At 46.6% G+C, this 27,883-nt stretch overlaps 2 protein-coding genes across 3 annotated transcripts in view; one reads left to right on the top strand and one right to left on the bottom strand.

The window, feature by feature from the left end:
• Positions 1-27,883, bottom strand: part of MED12L (mediator complex subunit 12L) — a 375,484-nt gene that overhangs the window by 210,207 nt on the left and 137,394 nt on the right. The gene's annotated exons all lie outside the window — the stretch shown is intronic.
• P2RY14 (purinergic receptor P2Y14) lies at positions 886-27,883 on the top strand. The gene is made up of 3 exons (XM_075555946.1): positions 886-1,060; positions 24,575-24,678; positions 25,773-27,883. The coding sequence occupies exons 1-3, from the start codon at positions 1,001-1,003 to the stop codon at positions 26,809-26,811; spliced, it is 1,203 nt and encodes a 400-aa protein (XP_075412061.1). The 5' UTR covers positions 886-1,000; the 3' UTR covers positions 26,812-27,883.

Below are 27,883 nucleotides of genomic sequence, written 5' to 3'. Positions count from 1 at the left end.
AGTCACAGACCACTCAGTCTGGCAGATTAAAGAGCATGAATTTGCTTTGTAGGTGACCTGACCTGTTGCCATGACCTAAGTCTGACCGACAGTGACCTGACAGTCAGGGGTAGGGGACCTTCGTACTATTTGTTGCCATCTATTGCCGGTGATACTGGCCAAGCGTTTAGTGATCTCACCCCTCAGGGGATGCTGAAACAGCTTCTCTTTGGTGAGGCCTGTGGTGTTAGCTGGTACTGGTGACTTCCTGGGCCTTAGACAGACCGAAGGCTGTCTACCCCTGAACGAGAGGCACAAAAGCTCCGCTGCTAGAAGTAGGGGGTTGAAGAGGCCCAATGGAACCTCAAGCCAGTATCCTAAGACAGGTCAGGGTGAGGCCAGAGGGAGAAATTACCCAAGGGCAAAGGAGACAGCCTTCTGCTAGCTACTTAGACTTCCCAGTTTCTCTCCCAGCCGAGACCTACGGGCCAAGTCGTTCCCACTTCCTCCTAAGAAATGTTCAGTTTTGTTTTACTCTCAAATGCTTCACATTAAGTTTTACATCTACTTCATGCAAGGCATTCATTGAAACCATGTGAGTTACAAGCTGAAATGATTTCCTAATAAATATAGGGACTATTCTTACAACAGCGTCACGGAAAAAGGTCATGGCCAGGCACGGGAAAGGTTCGTCTTCCTACAGCTGGCTGGGGCCAGGACTCGCTGCAGGCGCTCTCTTCTGTTGTTGCTGGATACCCAGATTCAATATGATTACTGTCAGGTCAGACTTTGGTAATTTGTGAGCCTAAGCACAAACTGGGTCCGACTTACACAGCACACAGTAGAGTGACTCTCCAGGGAGTACTGGACATCTGTAGTACTTGACATTCAAGCAGCTGGCACGAAGTCAACATTTCAGAGAGCACTTTCAATGTTTTGGTTTGAGAGCTAATGCAGTATTTCCCACTGGTCAACACAAGCAGATCAAGCATAAAGCACAGTATGTCTCTCTCAACATCAGATGTTACGCTCAGTTGCTGAGCCAATCTTGCTCACCGAGACCATCAGACTGGGGAAACCGGTAAGTCAGACAATTCTGCGCAGTGCAGGAGATAAATAATGTTTGTGATTCCAAAGAAAAATGGTTTCTTGTGATCTTGCCTTCCTAACGTCTTCTTTTGTTGTTGTTGTTTACGGATGGGATGGGAGTAATGAGGAACAGATTTTGCATGTCAGGTGGGAGTTTTCCAAGTTCAAAGAATAAATTAAGGCCGCTTTTCCTGGTAAAACTTACTTTTTAAGTCGATGAAGTGTGACTTATTTTTCTGGAGCTTTATAAGAAGTACTTAGGAAAAAAACTGGTAAAGATATCAGAAAAAGTCCTTTCAACCTAAAACTGTTACCAAATGATGACATGTATTTCATAGGATGATAGCCGGGTTAGGGCGAATTCGCCAAGTAAAGGGCATTCGAGAAAGGACCAAAATGCTAGAGAAAGAATCGAGCCAAAGGGTGTGGTTTAAAATCACAAGAGTCCACAGCCTCACAAAAACCAAGAGCAAGGGGAAATTCTTCCTGTGAAGAACAAGTCCTAGAGGCTTCTCTGAACATCTGGAACTCTGGTGTGGGTCTGTCGGAGAGCTGCAGTTTATTTTCACCAGAAAAAAACAAAACAAAACTGAAATAAGCCTGAGGGGTGATGTGTAACATTTTTAATATTAATGCCTTAGGTGTAGATGTCCCATTTCCTCGGTTGCCCTGGATTTTTTACAAATATTCAAATAGCCAGCATCCATCGTGATTTTCTGTTGAATTTGTAGAAAGGAAAGGCAAGGAATGCAACTTCTGAAACTCACTGTATTCCTCGGCTTTGCTGGGATATTGTTCCTTTAACCCTGTAAAGTCTGGAGTTATGATTTTAAATTCTAACTATTGTACTTAAGACTCTAGCACAGTTATATATTGCCCAGCCTTCTCGGAAAAGAGTTAAAAAACAATCCCAGCTCTTTTGAGAAAGTGCAAGAATCCTCAACTACAGTGAGGCAGAGATTTACCAAGCACATAAAGAAAAGGAAAGTTAAACCACTAAACAGAAAAATTTTAAATAAAAACAACAACCAAGACTCTTCTCAATGAATATTTCAACTGAAAAACTATAACCTCTAAAGTCTTCTAATTCATTTTTCTATCTGTGAACTTTCCTATCATTTTCCTCATTTACATTAGGCGTCACTGGAGAGAAGGGGGTATATTGTATCTTATGCCCCACAGGGAATGTTTTCTTTAGGATAGATGGGTGGGTGGATGGAGGATAGACAGGTTGCCCGGGTCATTAGGATAGACTGGACTGTCACAATCCTTTCCTGGCCAGCCAGCCATCCTCATCTGCCACACCCACTTCACATCAAGAAGCTACTTCATCCTCACTGGGTCTGCGGTACGAGACATTTAACAGGCTGCTAAGCCCTCGGCGTATGAGATTAAGACAGGCAGAGAAGAATTCTAAGTAAAGGTTTTGAAAAACAGAAACACAGTCTAGCCTTACTTATGTTTTGGCCTAGGTGCTTTGGTACTTACAACTATAGGAACAGGAGAGGGCTTCAAGCTGAATGATGGAAAAATGGGATTTTAAGTGTCATTTTTCCACAAACACTTTGAAGCCCCTTCACATGTGAGTATAGATTGATAAACCATCAGCTATGGTTTTATTAATAACTTTTGTTAATAACTTCTAAGCATGTCAGCATTCCTTTGAAGGTTAAAAACAAACAAACAAAACAAACAAACAAACGGGCCAGTGGTTCTCAACCTTCCTAAATGCCGCGACCCTTTCACACAGTTCTTCATGTGGTGGTGACCCCCAACCATAACATGATTTTCATGGCTACTTCATCTCTGTCATTGTGCTACTGTGATGAATCTGGCAACCCCTGTGAATGGGTCATTCGACCCCCAAAGGGGTCACAACCCACATGGGCAAATATCCTTTTCCTTTAAGTCAAGAGACTGAAAAAGGCAGAGGCACCGTGACCAAAAGGCACGTAAACAGTAGCAAGAAAACTGTGGACATTCCATGGATTTTCTACGTCACAGCCAAGTCTAAGACTTCTACTGAATCAGCCTAAGGCCTCGGCCCCTAAAAGACAGCCCTTCACTTTTCAAGTCTCTGCCCAGACGCTGCTACCTCTCAGGATGCCCCTCACAACCAGGGCACACCGGGCAGGCCAGCTACAACTGTCTTTGTGTTGAGTGTGAGGAAAGCAATGCGCAGAGAATGAATGGTCATGACTTGTGTCGACACAGCTAGAAATGTGAAGGATGGCGTTGGAAGTCTCCTGGCTGCCAATTCATGCCCTTTCACCTGACACCCCCGCCCCCCCCCCCAGCCTTACTCTGGTTTAAACAAGAAGAGTGTTCAATAAAGTGTGATTTATACATAAACAGCAGTTGGAAATGCTGGAGCGTGCAGGACTATTCAGTTCCTGGACTCCCTGTTTATACAACAATGACAAAAATCACACTGCATAAAACAGTCAATAGGATGAGGGCTTAAGATGTTCAGAGAAGTATTCTGGGACACGCAGGGGCTGTGCACAGAAACCGCTGAATTGGAATCTGTCATGATCTTAAAGCACATTTTCTTTTCCTTTTGCTCATGTTTGGCCTCCATAACCCCTCTGTTGCGTCACCTCTGAAAAACTATCACCCCAAAGAGCTGCTGCGATTCTCGATTCACGACAATCTCAGTAAAGCTGGGGTCCCCTTTCCATCGCGGCAACAATCTGAGCCAGGTCCAGGGAGTACTGCCGAGGCTAAACCTCCCCCGATTGCTTCCGTTGGACCCTGAGAGTCGGGAAACCAAGAGACACCCCCCCAACATCGGAAACGGCAGTTCTTCCCAAGGCACCTCCACTTCTGGTCAGACCCTCAGATGGCCACTCTGCCGGTTCACAAGGGAGGCACCCCGCTGCATACCTACATCAAGCAAGAAGATCCCCCCTTTCTGGCCAGGACAACAGGGCTCAGAGATGGAGGCCCAGGGGCCTGGTTCTGGGGCAGCAATTCGAGAATTGTTTGAGGCTTTGCATGTCCGTGATTGATTTGTTACATGGCTGGGCAGGTGATCAAATGAATTAATAATAATAAGTGAAAATATCTGATTTTGAAGTGACTTCCCAGTGATGACTTGGGAAGTTTCAATTTTTTTTTCAATTTAATTTTCATAAAAGTCCAGACTCCTTTTTTGGGAGGTGGGGGTGGGGGTGATTAGAGACAGTTCCGTATACATATCAAAAGATTGAGGTCCTTAACACAAGCAATCAACACCTCTCAAAACAAGCTTCATACTAGAAAATATAAGCACAAATATTATAGCAAGCATTTCTCATATTCTTAAAAAAAATCATTTCAGGGTCTGCACGTAGATCAGGCCTCTGGTGCTTCCCCGCTGAGCAGTGCGGGGAGGCGAGCAGCCCACCCAGCGACAGAGAGCACTGTGGCCAAGACACCTGGGTGACACACAGTGCAACGCCTTACCGTCCAACCTCCCCTGGGGCCCATTTTAAACTTGCTTCCAGTTTTTAAATTTTTCTGCTTTTTTTTTTTATTGAGGATTTTCTGAGTCGTCTCTCCCTACTCCCACCCCCCGGCATTGTTGTTGGTTTGAGTTTTTTGTTGGTTGGTTTGCTTCCTGGTTGTGTTTTGTATGATTTCCTTTCTACTCCCCTTAACAGTTACTGGTTTGGACACTCCGCCTGCCCAAAGGTCGCTATGAGTCAGCACCAATTCGATGGCAGTGAGTTTCGGAGGGTGCATGGCGAGGGAGGATGGGGCCACTGGGGAGCTAACAACAATGAGCATAACAAGAGAATGTTCTGAACTCGTGCTAACGATGGCATAACTCTTCTTAATACGATTGAATGATTGATTTGTAATGATATGTGTTGTGGATGCAATACAATTCGAAAAAAGAATCAGATGGTGCCTAGAGTATTAAAGGCTTCTTTCAAAGCCATGGGCCATCTAAGTGAGGCATCAACTATGTCCCTATGGAAGAAACACACCAGCCTGGGTGAGCTAAGGATTATAAATAATAAAATCCAAATCCAGAGGAGCAAACAGTATTATCGCAGCTTAAATTCTAAACACCCAGCTTGCAGAAGGCTAAGCCAAAAATTCACTTGCAGGGTCCCCACAAGGCCTAAGCCTCTGACCACCATTGCATAAATGGAAATAGCCTTGCTATTGGGAAGGGAGCACTGTAAAGCTGATCGTGGCAGACACCGTTATGAAAGATGTCAATCATGGCAGACACTGTTATGAAAGATATCAGCTAATCTTCCTTTTGACACATCTTGAATTTCTTCCAGTTTTTCATATTTTTCAGTCATGGCTTAGGTTTTATTTTATTTTGGTTTGTTTCTTGATTTCCTATGTGTCACCAGTATATGAAATCGAGGAGAGGAAACATAGAGTCAGTGACTGGGTTCATAAATACCTAGGGACATGGCAGAAGAGGCTGGGAGGTACTGGGGCCTTAGCAATGAGCAGGATTGAGAGAAGACACTGTTCTGAAATGGACGGAGGCGATGACTGTGCGACCCTCCATAACATGACTGAAACGACTGAATTGTAGGATATGTGCATTCACTGTCAATGAAAAATTTAAAATACCTTAACATTAACATAAATAACATTTAAAAAATTTAGTTAGAAAAGTGGCGTCTTTCTGTATTTTTGACAATCCAAAAATCCACTTACATCACGTTAGTTTTTAACTCAAAGCCAGAGTCAAAATACCACCTGTGGGTGTTTGAGGCTGAACAGCTCGATGGGAACAGAAAGCTCACCTTTTCCCCAGGAGAGGCTGGTGGGTTTGAGCTGCTGACGCAGAAAGCAGCATATTCTTCACGGCTAGGTGCAACGTGGAGTCTAAACCACAGCCACGGATACAACACAGTTTGCTGCATTCAAGCCCTTTGAGCGACCTGGATCTTTGAATGTAACTTTTATACATGTGGTTTTATAATACTGTGCACTGGCCATTTGGAGACTATGTGTTCATATAGATCCTAGGACTATCAACAAGAGTATGAAGGGCCTTCAAAATGCTCATGGAAAAATTCCATACTCTTCCCATTCCATTTCCCAGGAACATTTTGAAGCACCTTGTACAATGTCAAACGAACAAACAAAACGGATTCAATAGCACTGCCACTTACCTCAGTCTCAGCAACTGCAAGCTGCCAAGTTCCGAGCGGCAGCTACAAGCTTTCCAGAATGTGTATTTTCATTTGAAAGCCCGAATTTAATCACTGTCAACAAACACGGTGATTTTCCCCCATAAACTAAAAGTTCATCTATATTTAAGAAAATACCTGCCAAATAACCCAAGTCCAAATAACTAAAGTTTGGGTGCTGTTCTTTCAAGTAAAAATGATGTTCCATGAATTTTTTTTAATTAGCTCAGTTTGCATCTCTGAAAGAAACAACACAATGTGTTTTCATCTTATACAATAATAACGCTTGGTGCAAAATTGCTATTTTGTCACCCCCACGATGGAAGAGACAGAACACATTCAGTAGGGAGAATCCATACAACTAGAAGTTTCCACCGGCTCTTGAAGGACATTCTTTTGTGAAAGCAGTCTTGGTAGTTCCAGTTGTGTTTTAGGATAAGATGGCGTGGCAGGAAGTATGACTGTAGGCCAGGTTGGTGCCCTACGTGGTCTGAGTTAAGACATGATGTTTGCTTTACCCCCCAAGGCTGCTGTCACCATAATGAGAACGGCAAACATCACCTTAGTACTATTAGGAAAATCGGCCCCAATTCATGGGCCTCGAAAGGGTCACAGGAACTCCCAGCAGGTCTGTGAGGGCCACTCCTGCAGACGTGGGCTGAAGAAAGCTTTCTTAAGGCAGTAAAGCCAGTAACCAGGAGAGGAAAACCATGATGATTTTATTACATTAAAATGAGGAAGCTTGCTTTCTAAAATAAGATGCCTTTAAAATTGAAAACGCCAGAGATGATCAGGAAATGCCATTCATAACAGATGCAACCACAGTCTACAAAGTGAATATCAACAGTAGTTAAAGAGTTTCTATAATTCAAGAAGTGCACAGACAACCCCATAAAGAACCACGGGCAAAAAGCATTAGACACTGGTTAGAAGTGACTGGTGATCCCATAAAGAGATGCCTGATTTTATTAACCACCATAGAAACGTAAATCTAAGCCACCAGCAAACCATTTTAACTTCATGAAAAAGCGTGGGCAAGATTTGTACTTATAGGACTCCTGCGCATCAGTGGCAGGGGTAGACATTGGCGACACCTAACAGAGAGGAGTACGGCGCTGTTTCTCAAGAGACTAGGATATGCCCACAGCATGATCCGAAAGGGGAAAACAGTATTTCAAACGCAGGAACCTGAATGAACAAACTGATAAATGGATTTTAGCAGTGTTAAATAATATGGATAAAATTTAGCTCATGTATAGGTTTATATATACACATACATGCTTATGCAGGACTACTTATACATTTGTGTCTCTGTAATAAACTTAACTGGGCTTAAAAAAGTACATATGTGTCTATAATAAATTTAACTGGGCTTTAAAAAATAACAGAAAAGTGGGTGAAGGGAGACATCGGACAGGGCAAGATATAACAAAATAATAATTTATAAATTATCAAGGGTTCATGAGGGAGGGGGAGTGGGGAGGAAGAGGAAAAAATGAGGAGCTGATGCCCGGGGCTTAGGTGGAGAGCAAATGTTTTGAGAATGATGAGGGCAATGAATGTATGAATGTGCTTTACACAACTGATGTATGTATCAACTGTGATAAGAGCTAATGAGCCCCTAATAAAATGATTAAAACAAAATACGTCCCAAGATGACATATACAGATTCAAAACAAGAAAATGCCTCTATGTACACTTTTAGAAATAGACAAAGATGCAGCAAAATTATAAAACAAGAGTAATGGAATGAGAATAAATGGGGTTATGGGGTTCCGTTTACATCAAAGGAGGATTTTCAACGTGGCCGGTTTGGCCAGGGAGATAACAGTAACTTATTATTGTAGAAGTCTTGGCTTTTGTTTAGGTTGATGGGCCCCTGGAGACTATGAACATTATTAGAAATATTTTTAAAAGCTAACCATGCATAAACCAAGGATAAACCCGTGTCATTAATCAAGGATAATGATCTATAAAAAATGTTCTCGATGCATTTTATCCCTGTGCACATACAAAGAAACACTTCAGAGCTGGATACACTTCAAAAGGCTAGAGGTCCGAACAGACTCCACATTTGGCAGTTAAGGAAATCACGACCTGGACCAAAGTTATGCAGAGGCATTTATTCCTGCGTTCAAGAAATATTAATTGAGCTTCTACTGTATCCCCGAAACAGTTCTGGGTCCTGATTATTAATGAAGAAGAGACCTGAGTTTAGATTTCTCACAATCCTTACATGTAAGGGTGAGAGACGTAGAGGGATGGGGCAGTGGGGGGAGACGTAAATGAAATGAAGAATCAATATTATTATTTTAAAAAATGAGAAGAGATACTCAGGCAATTGAACCAAGTGAAGAAGCCAGAGAGTGCTGGGGAGAGAATGGTGGTGTGAGAAGGGGTGAGCTGAGCGGAGAGTGCCTCCTGGAGACAGTGAGTGTGAGGCAGAGAACCGAAGAGGCAGAGATTGTCAGAGGCTCATCCAGACCTGCTCCCACTGGGTTTACCTTGCATCTTCAGAGAATGGGGCTCCTGGATGCCTCCGAGGGCAGCAGTTTGAAATTCACCCCTGGAGTTGTTGACAAAACACAGTGCCTTATTCTTGCTGCACCCCGCTGATGGCCTTTATCCATAAAGTCCAACCTCACTGCCTCGGAGCCAATGTTGACCCACAGCGACCCCTGTGGGCTTCTGAGACTGTCACTGTTCATGGGAGCAGAATTCCCACTCTTGCTCCTGTGGAGCTGCGGGTGGTTTCGAACTGGCGACCAGAGGATTGCAGCCCAACAAGCGACCACTACACCACCAGGGCTCCTCCACCAATTTACAAGGGACCAGAAACCTTCTGTGATTGACGGAGCCGAAGGGGAAAGGCACGCCTACTCAGAACTCCGCCAAGTATTAGACAGCAGGGTAAGCGCTAGCTTGGCAGTGAGGCCTTTGCTCTTTGGGTTTTGCTTTGATTCCGTTGCATGAAAACACCTATGTGACTGGTCAAGTAACTTTTCCTCCTCGTATCCTCCGCCCACACGCAATTCAGATCACTTTTTCTACAAAGGAGCCGTGGCTGTGCCGGTTCCAAGAGAGAGACCTGAAAGCTTGTGAGCACTTTGGCGGTGGGAGAAGTCAGGCGTGCTGTCCCCTGGCTGCCACCCTCGGGAGCACAGTGACACGTCATACTCCTGGGCTTCTCCAAACTGCCCACTGACGGAAGCCGAGAAGCCAAGGCAGATGCAGAAAGGTGGAAACGACTGGCACTGGATACCAGAAAGGGGGGCACTCTGATCTTAGTGGCGTGGTTTTCTCTCTCTGGGAACCTGTTCAAGGCACTGATATTAATCTGCATCCCTACAGTGCCAAATAAGCACATGCCAGGTCATCCACCAAAAAACACATCGAGCGCTAGTACGAATTGTTTAAAGGAGCTGACGGCACAGCCCATGAAGTGCTGGGCTGTGAAGCCCACCTGCTGCGAAAGAAGACGCTGGGTGCTCCCGTGAAAGACAGTCTCAGGAACTCTAAGGAGCACTCTCCTTGCGCTGTGGGAGGGCGATGAGTCGGAATCACCTCCGGGGTAGTGGACTTGAGAACCCTGTGACGCACCCCTGGTGGTGCGGAGGTTAAAGCAATCGGTTGCTAACCAAAAGTTCCTAAGTTCAAACCCAACAGGTTTGTGGCAGCTTCTGGAAAGATTCTAGCCTTGGAAACCCCAGGGGGTGCAGTCTTCCTGGAAAGGTGAGTGGAAATCCACTTGATGGCTGCTGGTGAACTCTATAAACCATTCTGTGAGCCGGAGAGAAACATACAGCTCTTGCAAGCCCGGGCGCACGCCTGCACGCGCTCCCTGCCTCTTTCACGCGGTGCAGGAGCCACCTCAACTGGAGTCTTTTCAATAGGGAACAAGACTCGGCTCTGCTTCAGACTTGAGAAAAGCACTGACCTAGATCCAATTCTCAGCTCGACCACATGGCACGTGTTGAAGCCCTCAGGTCGGCCTTCTTGAGAGGGAGACGCCAGGACTTCTCTCTCGTTGTGGCTGTGAGTACACAGCTGGGCTTCCTGTTCCCCCTCCTTTTTAGTTGGCTGCCATCTGGATCCATGGATTTGGTTTGGCCCCTGCCATACTACCTGGTCCTCACCCCAGGAATGTTTGTAAACAGTAGCTTTTTCCCTATGCCCCTTTTGCATTTTTTTTTAGTTTGAAGGTAAACAAGCGGCTATTACCTCATAAACAAAAAAGTCCACATAGAAGCACACCAGCCTGTGTGATCACAGGGTGTCGAAGAGATCAGGTATCAAGCACCAAAGAACAAACAAAAATCATATTATTGTGAAGGAGGAGGAGTGTGGAGTGGGGACCCAAAGCCCATCTGTAGGCAACTGGACAACCCCTTACAAAAGGGTCTCAGGGAGGAGACGAGCCAGTTTAAGGGTGCAGTGTAGCAACGATGAAACATACAACTTTCCTCTAGTTCTTAAAATGCTTCCTCATGATCCCAATTCTACCTTACAAATCAGGCTAGACCAGAGGATGTACACTGGTACAGATAGGAACTGGAAACACAAGGGAATCCAGGACAGATATCCCTCCAGGACCAGTGGTGAAAGTGGCCATACCTGGAGGGTGGAGGTAAAGTGGGGGGAAACGGGAGAGCCGATTACAAGGATCTACATATAACCTCCTCACTGGGGATCGGACAACAGAAAAGTGGGTGAAGGAAGATGTCAGACACTATAAGATATGACAAAATAATAATTTATAAATTATCAAGGGTACATGAGGGCGAGGGGAGCTAGGAGGAAGGGAAAAAATGAGGAACTGATACCAAGGGCTCAAGTAGAAACAAATGTTTTGAGAATGATGAGGGAAACAAATATACAAATGTGCCTGACATACAATGGATGGATGGATGGATGGATTGTGATAAGAGTTGTACAAGCCCCCAATAAAATGATTTTTAAAATGAGTGAGTTATAATTTTAGGAACCCACAAGGACTACTGTACCCCACCCTATGGGGTCACCCTGAGGCAGACTCGTGGGTGTATTTTCAGTGGCCTTCCCAAATCTGTCAGCTGACGTGTCTACCAATTGTAACTGTTTGTCGATATCTATGGTTCGTGTTTACTACAAGGGAGGCTTCAGTTTGTGGGTGAAAACAAAGTTAACTTTAGATTCATTTTTCCACGAACCTTTTGAAGCCGCTTGCATTAGTGCCGGAGCATGTATATGACCTTTATCTTGCTGTCTTTCCCTCTCGGGACCTCAGCCAGTGTTCTCTGCCAATGGCCAGGTGGGGCTGTCCTCGCCCTGACTTTCCATCCACCCTTATTACTCTAGGTCTGCTCTCTAGTTCTGGTTCATGATTCACCCTCCCTTAGCTAGCCATGACACTTTCTTTCCGAGGAAAAACCTTTCCTGGTGTTTTAAAATAACAGTCTCATAATATCATCTTTGGGGGATTGCTGGATAGATTCCACTCAGCAGAGTATCTTCTCGGGGCGTTCTTCTTAGGAGGTGTTTCATAGACTCTTCATCATTCTTCAACCTTGTAGAGTAATCAACTGCATGGATGTACCACCGCTTGTGTTCCATTCATTCAGTGATGGGCACTCAGGTAGTTTCTTGTTTCTGGGATTGTGAAAATGCTTCGGTGTATTTGTGTCGTGACTTTTCAAATATATATCGAGTAGTGGAACTGCTGGATCATCTGACATTTCTATTTTCAACTTTTTAAGAAAGCACCGTATCACTGTCCAGAGCAGTCATGTTATTTTACTATCCCGCCCACAGTGTAAACGAGTTCTCCCACCAGCTCCCTAGCATTTGCCACTTGCTGTTTTTATCGGTGAACTCTCATCTTATTGCTGAGATGAGATGAGACCACATTGCTGTACTGAGTTGCATCTGATGGGTAATGTGCTTTCTGGCCACTGGAATGCATGCTTTGATCCATCTGTTCGTGTCCATTAGACATTTTTCAATTGGAGTGTTTCTTTTTGCTGTTGGGCTGTTAACATTTTCTAGAAATTAGTCCCTTGTCAGAGAAGTCATCTGCAAATTTCTCCCAGTTTATGGGTTCTCTTTTTACTCTTTTGGAAAAGTCCTGTGATGGTGTATCTCATTTTCAGGATGCCCAAGTCACCTAGTCTGTCTCTCACTGTGTGTACATTTTCAGTTGTGTTTGAGAGTGGCTTTTATCTAGGTAATCAGGCCCCTAAGTTTGTCTGTCCTGTCTTTGTTGGTATTTACACCTCCAGATCTTCCATTCAGGTCTTTGATCTAACTTGAGTTATTTTTTTTTCGATGTTCTGGCATTTTGTACGTAAGGGATCGTGTCATCTGCAAATAACGCGAGTTTCCGTTCTCCCTCACCAATCTGGATGCCTTTTGTCTGCTTGCCTTGTTGCTCAGACTACCCCTTCGAATACAATATTAAATAGAAGTCGTGACAAAAATCAGCCTTACCTGGTTCCTGCTCAGACAGGACTGAAATGCGTTCAGTCCCTCTCTGTGGAGAATCATGTGGCTAGTGTTTTGTGCAACTGCTCCCAATTATGTTGAGGAATTTTCCTTAGATTTTCTTAATCATTTTACTGGGGGCTCATATAACTCTTATCACAATCCATCCATCCATTGTATGTCAAGCACATCTATACATTCGTTGTTCTCATTATTCTCAAAATATTTGCTCTCCACCCAAGCCCCTGGCATCAGCTCCTCATTTTACCCCTCACTCTACACTCTCCCTCCATGAACCCTTGATAATTTGTAAATTATTATGTGTGTATACATATATATACATACACATACACACACACATATATATAGAGAGAGATTTTAATTTATATCAAGAGAGGAGTCACACCGTTGTAGAAGTATCTGAGTTACATATCTGTGGGTGAAATATAAGCCGTAGACACATCCCACAACTCGTTCCATTGCAAGGGCTGAAGCTGAAGAAGCAAGAAGATGAAGGAGGAAGACCACAGGCAGGTAGACACAGAGCGGAATGAATCCGAGAATGGTCAAATAAACCCAAGGTCGGCAGTCAGCTGATGATGGCTTCTGGGAAGGGCAGTGATAGAATGGTGGTCAGCAGACCAGACGTGGGACTCACACCTAAGAGTAAAAGTGACCTCAAACCCCAAACAAAGCTCACTGCCACAGAAGTCCATTCCGCTCCACAGTGACCCTACAGGGCAGGGTGGAACACTGACATTTCAAAAAAGGTACCATATTGGAAAGACAGAGAAGTAAATTTGAATCAGAAGGCAGAGTCAGCCAGAGAAGGTAAATTCCTTAAAACTACTCTGTTAGAGGAATGATCAGAAGAGGAAGGAGGAGGAGAGGGAGGAAGAGACGAAAGAGGAAGAGGAGGAGAAGAAAGCCTAAGAATTATGTGGGCACTCTGAAGATAAATAAATAACTTACATTTTATTGGAATTCCAGAATAGAAAGAGGACACACACACACACACACACACACACGATTTGTTAAAAGCACAGAGAAATTGGCAAAGATTTGTTGCCAGAAAACGTTCCCTAATATTATGAAAGATTAGAAAACATCTATTACAAAGTCCAAATAGGATGACCCCTAAGGAAAACGACCAAGACCTATCATAATCAAAATGTTTCCAAATGAAAGACAAGTAATCCTGAGAGCAGCTGGGGGAAACAAAAACATGGCATGTCCCTAAGAGGACCATCAATAAGACTAAGCCCCGACTGCTTGACAGAAACCGTGCAGGCAATTTGGCAACTGGATGACATTATGTAAAATCCCGAGGGAAAATAAAAAGGCCAGCCAAACGTTATGTATCCAGCAGAAGTATTCCTTGAATACCCTGGCAGAAAGCAAGCACTTCCAGGCAAATGGAAACTGAGGGAATTTGTAAAATTCAGGCTAGCCTTAGGAAAATGCCAGATGGAGACCCAGTGATTTGATTCGCTGGCCGTGTGCTTCAGTGTGTTACCAAGTGGTCCGTCGTCTCTGAGACGCGGTGGTGTTACTGTGCTTACTTTTTGATTCGAGGTTCGTTTGCGTCACATAGATTTTGCTTTGTTCTGATATAGGTGAGCTGTTGGGGCAGGTGTGTTCCTCGGGCTGCCGATTTGACAGTCCCGGGATGCTCGCCTGCTGTTTCTGGCTTGAACTGTAGTGAATGGGAACGTAGGCCTGAGGCGCTCCACCGCTAAGCATGCAGAACAGCTGCGGGCAAGCTGGTGTGATTTCTGCCTGGCATCAGCTGGGTCCCACTGATGGGAAAACCAGGGGTAGGGGAAAAGATGAGGGAAGGTATTATGAAAAAGCACGAATGCTGCCCACTGACTGTGGAGGCAGTGGGCATGCTGTGCCCAGTCCAAGAAGGCACGGACCATGCTCGGCCTGCAAGCGTGCACCTCGCAGCTGTCAAAGGCAGGGAGCGTGTGAAGCTCAGTCTCCGGGAACACACCACCGGCTGCTGGGGGAAGGTAGTCATGGGTGCAGGTTCGTGGGGGGTGAGAAAGAGGGGCTAAGCAAAAATCAGGCAGAGGAAGGGCAGTGGGGCTTGCCCTTACCAGCCACTGGGTGTTGGAGGGCCGGGGGGGGGGGGGTGGGGGTGAGGGGGGTAGAGGGAGACACCTCAGGAAGGTATGTGTTTTAAGGGGTGGGCATGATTTTCTCAGGTGCTGGGCTCCCATGTAAATCCAGCAGCTTGCTGGGCTCCTGCCCAGCTCAAAAGTGTTCAGCATCTGCAGCCATCACCCCAAAAACCCTCCCCACCACATGCCCCCCACCCCCAAGCCAAACCACCAGGGTCGAAAGCGCGAATCCGTTCTTTATCCTTGCAGCTGATGCCCATGGGGCCTCCCTCTATGTACAGTCCACTTGTTTAAGAAGAAAAATGCAGAGAATAACCAGAATCCACTTGTTTTTCTCAGGTCTTCGTGGTAAAAGTCAACTTATCGGGCATCTGACTACGCCGCCCTCTTGCCAGCCCCATTTTTAATATCATTATTGATTCCCAAATTTGGCTACTGTTACCACGTATTCTCATCTGTTGCTGTCGTTCTTTTCGGTGACCCAGTCCCCTCCAGAGCGCAAGCGCCCTCAGCAGCCCTCACTGTGTCTCTTTCAACAACAGTTCCGAGCACTTCCTTGTTTTTCTGCCCACAAGATGTCTCAACTCACCTAAGACTTTATGTTTGATTTGAAACCAATTGTTGCTCCCAAGAGGCCCGCTTCCTTTTTGTGGGTAGTGATACTTAGAAATAAGATGAGCTCACTGATACCGAGGTCTTTACAACTTCTCCATCTTAAGAGCATTTTTAATGTTTGCTTTAAAAGTGTATATAGATTTTTTTAAAATCATTGTATTGGGGGCTCGTTCAACTCTTTTCATAATCCATCCATCCATCCATTGTGTCAAGCGCATTTGTACATTAATGTTTTGCTTTTTTGTAGAAGAAAAGACTTGGCAGCTACCAAGTCAAGTGACATTTAGACCTACAGGCTTTCTTTTAGGACTTGAGCAGGTCCGTCACTTAGGGGGAAGTAGGCTCTAGCAGAGAGAGATAAGGAAACTATGCAAAGTAAATACAGCACTAACCTAGGAGACAGCTGGAAGGAAACAGATGTAGGCTGTATCACACACACACACACACACACACACACAAAGATAAGAAGGCAGAAACAAAAGCGTCATGATTGTTATGTTTTATGAAGCTCAGAACCTGTGAATCTAATCTGTTGGTTCAGAAGCCTGGGTAGTGACAACCTGATTCACTAGAATGGACAGGGCATGTGGCAACTTTTTGGAGTTCTTGACCAGATCATCACACAGGTATACACACGTGTGAAAGCTCATGGCTTTGTACACGTATGATTAGTACTGTGTCTCAATAAAGAAACCTTGTTGGCACAACAACAGCAACAACGAGTCAAGCACCAACAGTCCTGTGTGTTTCACTAGGGCCAGCAACGCCAAGTTCAGGACCGTGCAACACAGGCCCACGTGGAAAGCATGCTGGTTCCCATCAGAACACTTCACATGCAGACGTGCTGTCGCAGTAACGGCATCAAGCGGCCTCCGTGGGCTATTCTGGACGTGGTCAGGCTCCTTTCAGATAGCACACACGCCCGGCTCCTCTTGAAATACATTGGAAAGCAGAAATAATCATCAGTGAGATGAACTAAAGAAGAAAAAGAAATGAACAAGCCACACACTCAACGAGGGATCCCGGCAAAAGGCTGTCAGTTTCACACAACCCTCAGCGCCGTCTGGACACTGCATAAAAACACACACACACCTCTCTGCACCCGACTTCGATATTGTTTAAAGAACGAATCAATCTCGTTGCTGCTGCATTTTATGCAGATTTAAACATCGCTCAATTCATAGCCTTGTACTCAATTAATTTGCTTTATTACAATGCAAGGCTGTCACTGCTTCCAACAGATAGAAAACTCACAAGATGTTAGCTTCTTTATTGACAACCATATGGGGATCACCTGGAGGCAATTGTTTCGCTCCCACTTGAAGTTCCAGACATTTTTATGTTTATATCCTCCTGAACCGCAAACAAAGAGGCAAGGGGTGACAGGTGACCGTGTAGCTACAGCTGTCAACTTTCTCAGAAACGGAAATCTGTTCCCTGTGCCCAGAGCCAAGGCACAGCCACTACTGCGCTAAGCCCAGTAAGCTGGAGACGGAGCGAGGCTTGCCTAATCGACAAATGCAAACAGAATCTCAGAGGCCAAAAGAGGCCAGAGAGCCATTTCCTTGCCGGGCCCCAGGGTATAAAGCCACGTGGTCCAAACAATGCTGCAAAAGGGCAAGCGGGGGAGGGGAGGGGGAAAGAGCCAGGACTTGGGGCTGCTGAACCTTAACTCCAGAGAGAACTGGGGCAGTTCCCAAACTCCAAAGACAGGGCTTGTTCTGAGCTCGGTGACAGCTCCTGAAAGATCCAGCTGCGTATGAGCAAGGATCACCACGGGCTTAAACTCTGCACCCTTCACTGCTGCCACTTCCAATGATGCGAACAGGGGAGCCGTCCGGAGACAAGCCCACCACACCCTCCTCCTCCTCCTCCAATGCACGCAGTCTGGTCAGAGACAGCCTCGGAGGGAGGAAGAACACACATGAGGAAAGAGGAGCACAGAGAAGCCCTGGCCAACAGCGCGTCTATCCCAGGTCCCTTCCTACCCTGCTGTCAGCTGAGCCACAGCCTCAGGCCCGGCGTTTGCACCACCGAGTCACCTGCAGCCCAGGAACCAGACAGCAGCTGGGTTTCATTGGTTTGGGCACAAAGGGCCCTCCAGCTACCAGCGCTGGCAGAGATAGAAAAGCTGTGGCCAGGGTTGCCAGGGGAGGAAAAGGAGGCGTGGGGGTGTGGTGGGGGGGGTTCTCTTCCTGGTGATAGGGTGACCCAGCAATAGGCAGCGATGACGACAGCAGCACAGCAGAGTGGGCGTGCACGATGTCACGCACCGTGTGTGCAAGACATGCGTCAGCAAGTGTCGACTTTGACACGTTCTCATACTCAGCGATTTAAAATGTGACACACAGAGGCCCCTGGCTGACATCAGCGCTCTCAAAAAACAGTGCCCGAAGTCGAACCAAAAGCCCGCTGCAGGGAACATCCGTGCTGCCCACACCCACATGCCCAGTCCTGGTGCAGTAGAACCCAGAAAACCAAACTCACTCTGCTGAGTCTGGGCTGACCCGTAGCGACCCCTGTGGGTTTCCGAGACCCTAACAGACTCTGTTTATGGGAGTAGAAAGTCCCCCCAACACACCCCCCCCCCCCACTCTCTCTCTCTCTCTCTCTCTCTCTCTGAGCCAACTCTGTGGCTTGCAGCCCAACGCATACCCACTACACCGCCAGGGCTCCCTACGTAGTATAAAGGGGCTTCAAAAAGATTGTGGAAGATAAAATTAAAAATAAATGACAGAAGTCTCCCACAAACTTTTGAAGGCCCCCTTTGCACTGGCTGTCCCACGGCTCCAAGAGCAGTAAGGAGGGTGCACGTCACATTCCTTCGTGTGCAGATTACTCGCTGCTGACGAGTTACCGAGTACCCAGTTCAAAGGTGGCACCAAGAAGGCATAACAAACTTCAGCCTCGGGCTTCATGTTTCTCCCTTGGAGACGCTGACGGTTTTTGAACTGCCAACCCTGGTATCAGCAGCCCAATGCCTGCCCGCGGTGCCATCTGGGCTACTCCGGTGGTTCAATTTAGGGACGATTGTCAGTGCCAGGAGACGTTCCTGATTGGGCAGGGATGCTGCTCTGTGCCCACAATGCACCGCACGGGGCAGCCTCACAGCAAAGAATCAGACGCCTTCCAAAAGAACATCACACAATATGAAAACGTTATTACGAAGCTTTAAGTGAGCAGCTGCTGTGGACCCTCCTGACTGTCCTCCTGTAGTTACTGCTATAGAGGGGGGCTAGTTATGAGGAGCCATTTTTATGCTGCCCCCCCACCCCCCGCAAAAAAAGTGTAGTGACCAGGTTAGTCTCCAGTCTGGGGATGTCACTGGGTCTACCCCAACCTGCTCTCCTCACACAAGCTCCCGTGACGGAGTGCATCATCACCAGGCAGCGAACACAGACTCACGGACTCAGACCGGGCAGCTCGCCCTCTGCCACCACTTCTGTTGGAAGTTGTTTTGTGAGGGAAGTGTCTGAACGTAAATGTCAGGGCTAGGCTGAAGTTTATGATGCAAACTAGCCCGTCTCCATTCCTGCATGTTGTCAGAAGGCGGTGAGGAAGACAGCAGACTCAGAGTTCTTGATCTACGTTTGTTTTAGAAACTGATGTACGTTTTGGAATGCGTCCGTGGAACACAGCCCAGCAGTCAAGGGAGGAAGTTCCTCACTATCTGCAAACTGCTCTGCCGGAGACGGCCAACAGTTATTTCTACATGTGACAGCCAAGTGCGCACGCGCTTCATTAAAGTGTGTGACCCTGGTGCCTTACACACTTTTTATAATTGGAACTTTTTTCTAAATAATTTTATTGGGGACTCGTACAACTCTTATCACAATCCATCTATCCATCCATGGTGTCAAGCACATTTGTACATTTATGCCATCATCATTCTCAAAACATTTGCTTTCTACTTGAGCCCTCGGTATCAGCTCCTCATTTTCCCCCTCCCTTCTCACTCTCCCCTCCCTCATGAACCCTTGATAATTTATAAATTATTATTAGTTTGTCATGTCTTATACTGTCCGACATCTCCCTTCACCACTTTTCCATGGTCCATCCCCCAGGGAGGAGGTTATATGTAGATCCTTGTAATCGGTTCCTCCTTTCTACCCCACCTTATCTCCACCCTCCTAGTATCACCACTCTCACCATGGTCCTGAAAGAGTCATCTGTCCTGAATTCTCTGTTTCCAGTTCCTATCTGTACCAATGTACATCCTCTGGTCTTGTAAGGCAGAATTGTGATCATGATAGTGGGGGGAGGAAGCATTTAAGAACTAGAGGAAAGGTGTATGTTTCATCGTGGCTACCCTGCACCCTGATTGGCTTATCTCCTCCCCGCGACCCTTCAGTAAGGGGTGTCCAGTTGCCTACAGATGGGCTTTGGGTCTCTACTCTCATTTACAATGATATGATTTTTTGTCCTTTGATACCTGATAACTGATCCCTTCGACACCTCATGATCACAAAGGCTGATGTGCTTCGTCCATGTGGGTTTTGTTGCTCCTTACACACTTGTTAAGACACGTGTTTGTCAGTGGCCCAGGTTCTAACAGAAGGTGAGCTGCCTGCATCATGGTGGCTGGGAATTTCTAATCCCAATCCACTGCCATTGCGTTGATTTCAACTCAAAGCAACCCTCTCTAGGGTTTCCGGGATTGGAAATCTCATGGGAGCAGACAATGCTCCCCGTCTCCCACGGAACAGCTGGTGGGTCTGAACTGCCACCCCTGTGGTAAAGTAATCCAACGCTGACGGCATCGCCGTGAAAGGAAGGGCTTGCTCTAATCCAGTGGTCCTCAACCTGTGGGTTGTGATCCTTTTGGGGGTCGAACAACCCTTTTCCAGGGTCGTCTGATTCCGAACAGTAGCAAAACAACAGTGATGAAGTAGCAATGGAAATAACTTTACGGTTGGGGGGTCAGCACAACATGGGGAACTGTGTGGCATTAGGAAGGTTGAGAACTACTTGTTTAATCAAAAGTGCCTACGTATGAAGTCACCGTGCGCCGGACACAAAGAGGGCAACTGGCTCTGGTCCCTGCTGAAGGGGAGGAGCAGCAGCAAGTGGGACCTCCCTCGTGCCCTGGGCCCCGTGGGCATCAGAGTCCCCACTGTTTGCAGGTGACATGTTAGCTGTTTTAATCACCACTGTGAGCAGTTCGATTCCTCATCAATCCTTCCTCTTGGGCCATCAGTGCAGGAGCCAGAAAGCTGAGTCAACGTCCAAGTGAGGACGGACACAGCAGGTATCAATACTTGCCGACCCTTGGCAAGTCCGAAGTAAGTTCTCTGTGCTATGTTATCTGGAGGGTGAATACGGGAGCAAGGTGAAGGCGTGCACACACGCGCGCGCGCACATACACACACACACACCTGTCACAATGCAGATGGAAAAACCAGGACATGACCACACATGACGGGTACGCATACCTGCTCAAGCTGACACAGCACACGTCCCCGGGCAGTAGAGGCACAGACCACCGCGTGATTAGCAAGTGGCCATGGACTGGCTGTCCTAGCTACCTTTAATGAGTTGCTTTGTCACCTGACACTCCATTTTCTTCATTTGTAAACCGCAGTACCATCTCATTAGCATGGCTCTAGAAAGCCCCACTGGTGCTATCGGTCAAGCCTTGTGCTGCTAACCACCAGGTTGGCAGTTCAAATCCACCAGACCCACCTTGGGAGATAGAGCAGTCTAGCTGCTCCCACAAAGATTCACCATTTTGGAAACCATAAACGGCAGTGTGGCTCCGTCCTGGAGGGGCACGGTGTGTCGGAATCAATTCACTGGTGGTGGGTGCGCATCAAGGCTCTATCATGTCAGCCAGGGCACTGGGCAGTCACCCCCGCCTGGTCCCTTAGCCAAGAGTTTGCTCTTTACTACCCCACCCCCCTTATGCCGGCCCAAAGCTTGCTCATTTGTCAACTGCCACATACTTCGAGATGCCACCATTCCTGAGCCCGGGTTCAGCGTTTGCTCCGTTTCTGTGCCTGCTTGTCCCATTCTAGGGGTACGGCTCTAGTCATCCTTCCTTCCCTGGGACAGGACACAGTTCCTGCACACCCCCTGTGGCTGAGGGGTTTGCACAGGACTTAGCAAAGGGGTTCTGATGGGTTGGGTGAGCCCATGGACCCAGGGTTCTGGGCAGAGAGCAAAGAGAGAGAACCAGAGCCAGGGGGCCACCGCACATCCGAGGAGGAAAAGATCCCAACCAGGGAAAACAAACCACATGAATGCTACCAAGAGACGGGGAGCGGGGCAACTGAGGCAACGGTGAGAACCTCAGAAGTCAGGTCACAGCGGCCGCAGATAAGCAACGGCGGGGAGTGTAGAGAAGAACCCACTCAGGACAGCGGAGGGAGATGAGTTTCCCACCAGCTGGAGCTAGAGAGGGCTGAGGTCAGCAAGGCATCATGGGGTGAGCACAGCAGGGGGCGGGGACAGTGGCTGTGAGAATCTGAGGGGGAGCCGAGCAGTAGGGTTTCTACAAAGCAAGGGCTGCCTGGCCAACAGGCTCTGTGCGAGCACTGGAATGCCCGTGGTCACGTCCTCCTGGGCAGCGCTGGGCCCGAGAAAGAAGAGGCACTGCATTCAGCCAGCGGTCAAGTCTCTGGGTGGCGCAGACAGTGCATGAAGATCTGGAGGTTCATGTCCACTCTGACGCCTTCTGGAAGTAAGGCCTGGAAACCTCCCTCCCCAAGCAGAGCACCACTGGACACGGGCAGAGTGCAGCTCTCCTCCGGCACACTCGGCTGTCCGGAGCTGGGGCTGATTGGACAGAAGCGGGTTCTCTGAGGAGTCACAGGTCTGAGGGTCCAAACTCAGAGCAGGAGAAGTTCAGAAATAATGTAGCCAGCCATGGAATGGAAAGACCAGCAGCAGGCTCTGAGTTAAATAACACCATGAAGCAGACTGCCATGGAATGCAAAGACCAGCAGCAGGCTCTGAATTAAATAACACCATGAAGCAGGCTGTCGCATCCTTCTCTTGTAGGAAGCCTGATGGATACAGGCTGCAGGACCACCACCTAGCAGGCACGGGCGCTTAACCACCGCACCACCAGAACACGTTACGTGAAGGACGCCCACTCCTCACTTACTGAGTTAGACAGGGTTCTCTAAGAGAAACAAAACCAGAACACTAATAATTTTATATCTATTTATACAGATAGGGAGATAACATAAGAAATAAACAGTTAATTAAATTATGAAGCACTACAAATGGCTCCCTGGCAGTCCTTCAAATCTTGAGGGCCACCAGGTAGTCCTGTGTAGAGCACTTCAGGCTATCCGGGCACAGGCAGCAAACAGCAAGGCAGGTCACCAACAGTCAGCCAGATGACAGGGTCCGACAGTCCCCAGCTCAAGCGATGTAATTCCAATGGTGTGGCGAAGCAGGTCTTGAAGGAACCTCAAATTACAGCGACACAGTCCACGGGTTAGGGGTCCCACAGGTAGTGCAGTTTGCAAACTGAGGCAAAGAACAAGCAAGGCAGCCACACACTGGTCCGATCATCAAAGAGCAAGAGACAATAAAGGTGAGGCTTTCCGAGCCATTTAGCTCTCTGCCCTTCAGCTAATCCCGCATGTGTTCATTGGCCATGTTGGCACAGTAAACGTTAACTATCTCATTTACCAAGATGGGCAGGTGCCCAAAGACCAGGTCATCAAACAAGAATCATCATTGTGTGAAAATGGAGGAAGACCACATTGGGTCACAAGATGACGGATAACGATGCTAAGACACAAGGACCGGATCAGAACACTATGTAACTGCCAAACCACAGGGAAGCAGAGGCTCCCAAGGGTACCCATCCCCTCAACCACCACTGCCAGCATTCCTCTGACCTCATACACCAGCATTCTAACTGCCGGATACACCGTGTCAATGCGAAAACCTCTGCTGAGGTTCCCAAGAGACCCCAGAGATGGGATAATTCGGAGGGGATCTCTAATGAATACACTCTGGAAAAGATCCAAGACTCCAGGGTTCCAGCAACATAAGGCAGGATTTTCACTCACTTTATCGAATAGTAATCAAATCCCTCCGGTGTGCAGGACCTACAAAAGAAACCATGTTATCCAAAAAGCCGTCCACAGATCTCACTTATAAAAATTCACTGCCACGTGGGCTTCTGGGACTGTAACTGTTTATGAAAGTAGAGAGCCCAGTCTTTCCCTGCTGGTGGTTTCAAACTGGTGACCATGTGGATCACAGCTCGATGCATAACCACTACACCACTGGGGCTCCTATAATCAGCAGCATCCAGCTCAACCAAACCCCTATGGAATCTGAATCTTTAATTTTAACAAACTCCTCAGGTGTATGTACAGGCAGTTTGGGATGCTCGGCTTCCTGCATTCGGAAAGGGGGCAAACCACAGGGGCAGAGCTCCATCTGACCACCGACTGCTAGCTGTGTGCCTGGCCTCAAGACTGGACTGCCACACATCAGTCCCAACAGACCTGCACCTCTCAACTAGGGTGATTTTGACCCCCTCCCTTCCAGGAGCGATTTGGTAATTTCGATTTTTATTACTATAAGTGGGGGCAGAGATGAGGTGGGAGAGGTCATGCTACTGGAGCCTACTAAGTAGAATCAGAGATGTTGGTAAACATCCCAGAATGCACAGAACAGCCCCCCCCCCAAGATTGATGTGGCTTCTCCAAATATCATTAGTATTAAGGTTAAAAAATGGTGAATCGAACCTATGACTTTCCAGCTAAAATAACTATGACCCCAAGTGAGTTATGTAATGAAGTGATTTGAGCATCTAGTTTTGTTTTTTTTTGGGGGGGGGCAATAATTCATGCCCAATACCCTTAAGTAAGGATTTTGTGTTTCCCAATATGGTTAGTTCCCAAATCAATCATCAACAAAAACAACTAAGATCTGGGAAAGGAGAGAGAAAAAAATGAGGAGCTGTATGGATTGTTATAAGAGCTGTAAGAGTCCTGATAAAATAACTTTTTAAAAGCCCAACTAAGATCCCAAAAAGTATATAAATCAGACACGCATGCTGAAATTCTTCACAATTAGACACCCTAAATCAAAAATGGAAATTCACTGCTACCAGATAGACCTCTTCAATAAAATCAGTCAGCTGTCCATTTGGCTTAATCAATCCTTCCTTTTTCTCCTGTAATCCAGGGTCTTGAGTTCAGAAATGCTTTGGCCACTTCAAGATGTCAAGTGCTCACTGAGCTAAATTACTTCACTGGAGAGAGACATACAACACGAAAAATTTTTCAAAGGTAATTTTTCTAAAATTCTCAAATCTTTTCTAAGGGCTTTGTTAATTTCACCCAAATCCTGGGGGGGGGGGGGGGCCTTTCTTCTCCACAGCAAGCAAGACTCACAGCGCACCCATAGTATGGTAGAAGCTGTTTTGCTTTTTCCACGTAAGGGAAACATGGGCCGGTGTGCAGTTACACAGAAGAGAAGCGACGCCGGGCCTACTACACATGTTGCACTAAGATGAATTATTTCTGGAAATAACTTTGCTTTGTAACCCACTAACAACTAAACTCTACCCAAATTGAGAGCTCTCGGTCTAAAATACTGTAGAAACACCTAATACTGACCACCTAAGACTCAAGTGCACTGTGAAAAGATCAGAATGAATCTGTGGCCTTGACACTCAAGCCACGCAATCTGTACTAGCCAGATTGCAAGTGTTCCACGGGCACACAGAGTGGTGGCCGCTGCCAGGACAGATTGGGCAGCGGAGTGCTAGCCACATGTTGAGAGGCGGTCTATGCTATTTTGATCATGGTTCTATTTCTGCTCTAATTTATAAACATGATGCCGATCAGTTTTTCAAATTAAAAACAAACCAGAGCTTTGAAGCCGTTTATGGTTCTGTACCAGAAGGATGGATTAACAATTGGGGTACATGCTTACAAGACATAGCTCTACGCCCCGAGTACATCAGGAGGCGTTTTAAAAAGAGAGCTCTCTATCAATCCATGAAACGCAATAGCGCCTAAGAAATATCTGCCAACACATGGGACTCATTTGCATATAGCCATAAAAGTTGATCTAGGAGAAAGGAAATATTTGCTGGAGCTCTGGCGCCCTACCGGGAATCCTTTACAGGGAAAGCTGCGCTCCCCGCTCCCTAGCAGTATTCATCTTAACTTACTCCTCCAACGCGTCTTTCTTGTCATCTCTCTCTCGCCTTTCATTTTCATTTATTTGATTCATATACAGATTATGACAAACAAAACACAGGGTAGAAATGTCGTTTAGAGAACGTGGTGTCTTTGAGCTACCTCCATTTTATCACTCTGCAATGACCTGGCACCTGTAAGTGTCCTGGGACTGACTGGTTCAAATCTCTTCCCAGGGCCTCTGCCTCCAGAAACGACATGATGAATTCTACCCCCACGGCCCCTGCAGAGCAGCTCTGCCCAAGGAACACAACAATAACTCAGTACATCATCCCTGGCCTGTACTGCGTGGTCTTCATCACGGGCATCCTGCTCAACGGAGTATCGGGATGGATATTCGTCTACGTGCCCAGCACCAAGAGTTTCATTGTCTATCTCAAGAACATCGTCATGGCTGACTTCCTGATGAGCCTGACTTTCCCGTTCAAGATCTTCAACGATATGGGTCACGGCCCCTGGCAGCTGAATGTGTTCGTGTGTCGGGTTTCCGCGGTGCTTTTTTACATCAACATGTACGTCAGCATCCTGTTCTTTGGGCTCATCAGCTTCGACAGGTATTACAAAATCGTCAAGCCACTCGTGGCTCCGTTCATCCAGTCACTGAATTACAGTAAAGCCCTCTCCCTGACGGTGTGGCTGCTGATCCTCTTTCTCGCCGTCCCGAACATGATCCTGACCAACCAGAGCCCGAAGAAGGAGACGCCGATCAGGTGCATGGATCTGAAGAACCCGCTGGGGCAGAAGTGGCACCAGGCGTCCAATTACATCTTCGTGGGAATTTTCTGGATCGTGTTTCTCCTGCTCATCGTGTTCTACACGGCCATCACCAGGAAAATCTTCAGATCCCAGCTGAAGTCCAAGAGGAAATCTATTTCAGTCAAGAGGAAATCTAGCCGCAACATATTCAGCATTGTGTTTGTCTTTTTCGTCTGCTTTGTGCCTTACCACGTGGCCAGGATCCCTTACACCAGGAGTCAAATAGAAGATCACTACAGCTGCGAGTCGAAAGAAACCCTGCTCTACGTGAAAGAGTTCACTCTGCTGCTGTCCGCAGCCAACGTGTGCCTGGACCCCATTATTTATTTCTTTCTCTGCCAGCCATTTCGAAAGACCTTATGTAAGAAACTGAACATCCCCCTAAAAGAGCACAGTGATTTGGAAGTGTCTAAGACCAAACCGGAAACCCCAGCCCTGGAAAGCACGGAGACTTTATGAATTCTGCCCGCTTCCAAATACAGTCCCGAGTATGCATCCTACACTCTCCAACGCCAAGAAAGCGCAATGAATAAGAAACATGCCCATGACAGTGAGTGTTGCCTCTAGGCATTGCCATCCACCTGAGAATAGTGGTCAAGTGAAATGAGTGTTTCCACGCTTTACTGTAACTTTGATGAAGAAACGCCCATCAGCTGACTTTTCTCTGAATACTGGTATGTATGCTTCCTGTTCACAGAAAAGAAGAATAGTAATACACATTCTACCCCCATCAAAATGGAAGGTTTAAATTTATAACTCTCCGTCTGGTCAACTCGGGCAGGAATTTAAATATGTAAAGCGAATAGGAAGCCAATTAGGTAAGCTACTAAAAGAAGCATGGTCTTTCTGTAAACCTAAGAATCACATTCATAAGTTACATGGTTTTATTAAAAAGAGTTGTGAAAGATCAATTTAAGTATCAGGCCAGTCTGATAAAGAGCCAGAGACGTGTTTGTAGGTGCAGTCGAGAGTTCTCTTAGTTGAAAGGAGCAGGATAAGCAGTTCAACAATCACTTCAGAAACTCCCTAGTGAATGATCTCTTGGCATTTTTCAAAGGAAAGGAGGCATAAAGGATGGACATTCTGACAAGAATGTAATTTCTTCCAGGGGAAAAACATCGAGGATGGTGGTGGACACACATTAAACATGTTTTCCATAAGACTGTGAGATTCTGGTGTTCTCTGTTAGATGGGCTCTCCCAGGGAACACTGGACAGGAGTATGTACTGCCAGCAACTTCCCTGTTGAGTAACATGGGAAAACCACAGTGGCTTGGAAATAAGACACACACACACACACACACACACACACACACACACACACATACCACTACAGACTAGCGAGGGAGAGATTTATTTAATGTGGAAAGATACGGTATATGACTAGGTTCCTTACTTGTGAGATTTTAAAAAAAAGATCTTCCTCTGCTATTAAGTGGCTAGAAAAATGTTCTGCCCATCTTTAAAAATTTTCTCGCTATACGTGTTTTTTATGAGTAATGTCTGGGGTATCTTTCATGCTTTCCTGTATG

This window comes from Tenrec ecaudatus, chromosome 8 (genome assembly GCF_050624435.1).
Source record: "Tenrec ecaudatus isolate mTenEca1 chromosome 8, mTenEca1.hap1, whole genome shotgun sequence".
Classification (NCBI taxonomy): Eukaryota; Metazoa; Chordata; class Mammalia; order Afrosoricida; family Tenrecidae; genus Tenrec; species Tenrec ecaudatus.
The sequence above is the reverse complement of the archived record's forward strand: the minus strand, read 5'-3'. Positions and strand labels throughout refer to the sequence as shown.

Coding starts and splice junctions, on each gene's coding strand:
- P2RY14 (XM_075555946.1), top strand. CDS start 1,001: ATGTTACGCTCAGTTGCTGAGCCAATCTTGCTCACCGAGACCATCAGA. Junction 1,061..24,574: donor CCATCAGACTGGGGAAACCG/GTAAGTCAGACA, acceptor CCTGTAATCCAG/GGTCTTGAGTTCAGAAATGC. Junction 24,679..25,772: donor ACACGAAAAATTTTTCAAAG/GTAATTTTTCTA, acceptor ATCTCTTCCCAG/GGCCTCTGCCTCCAGAAACG.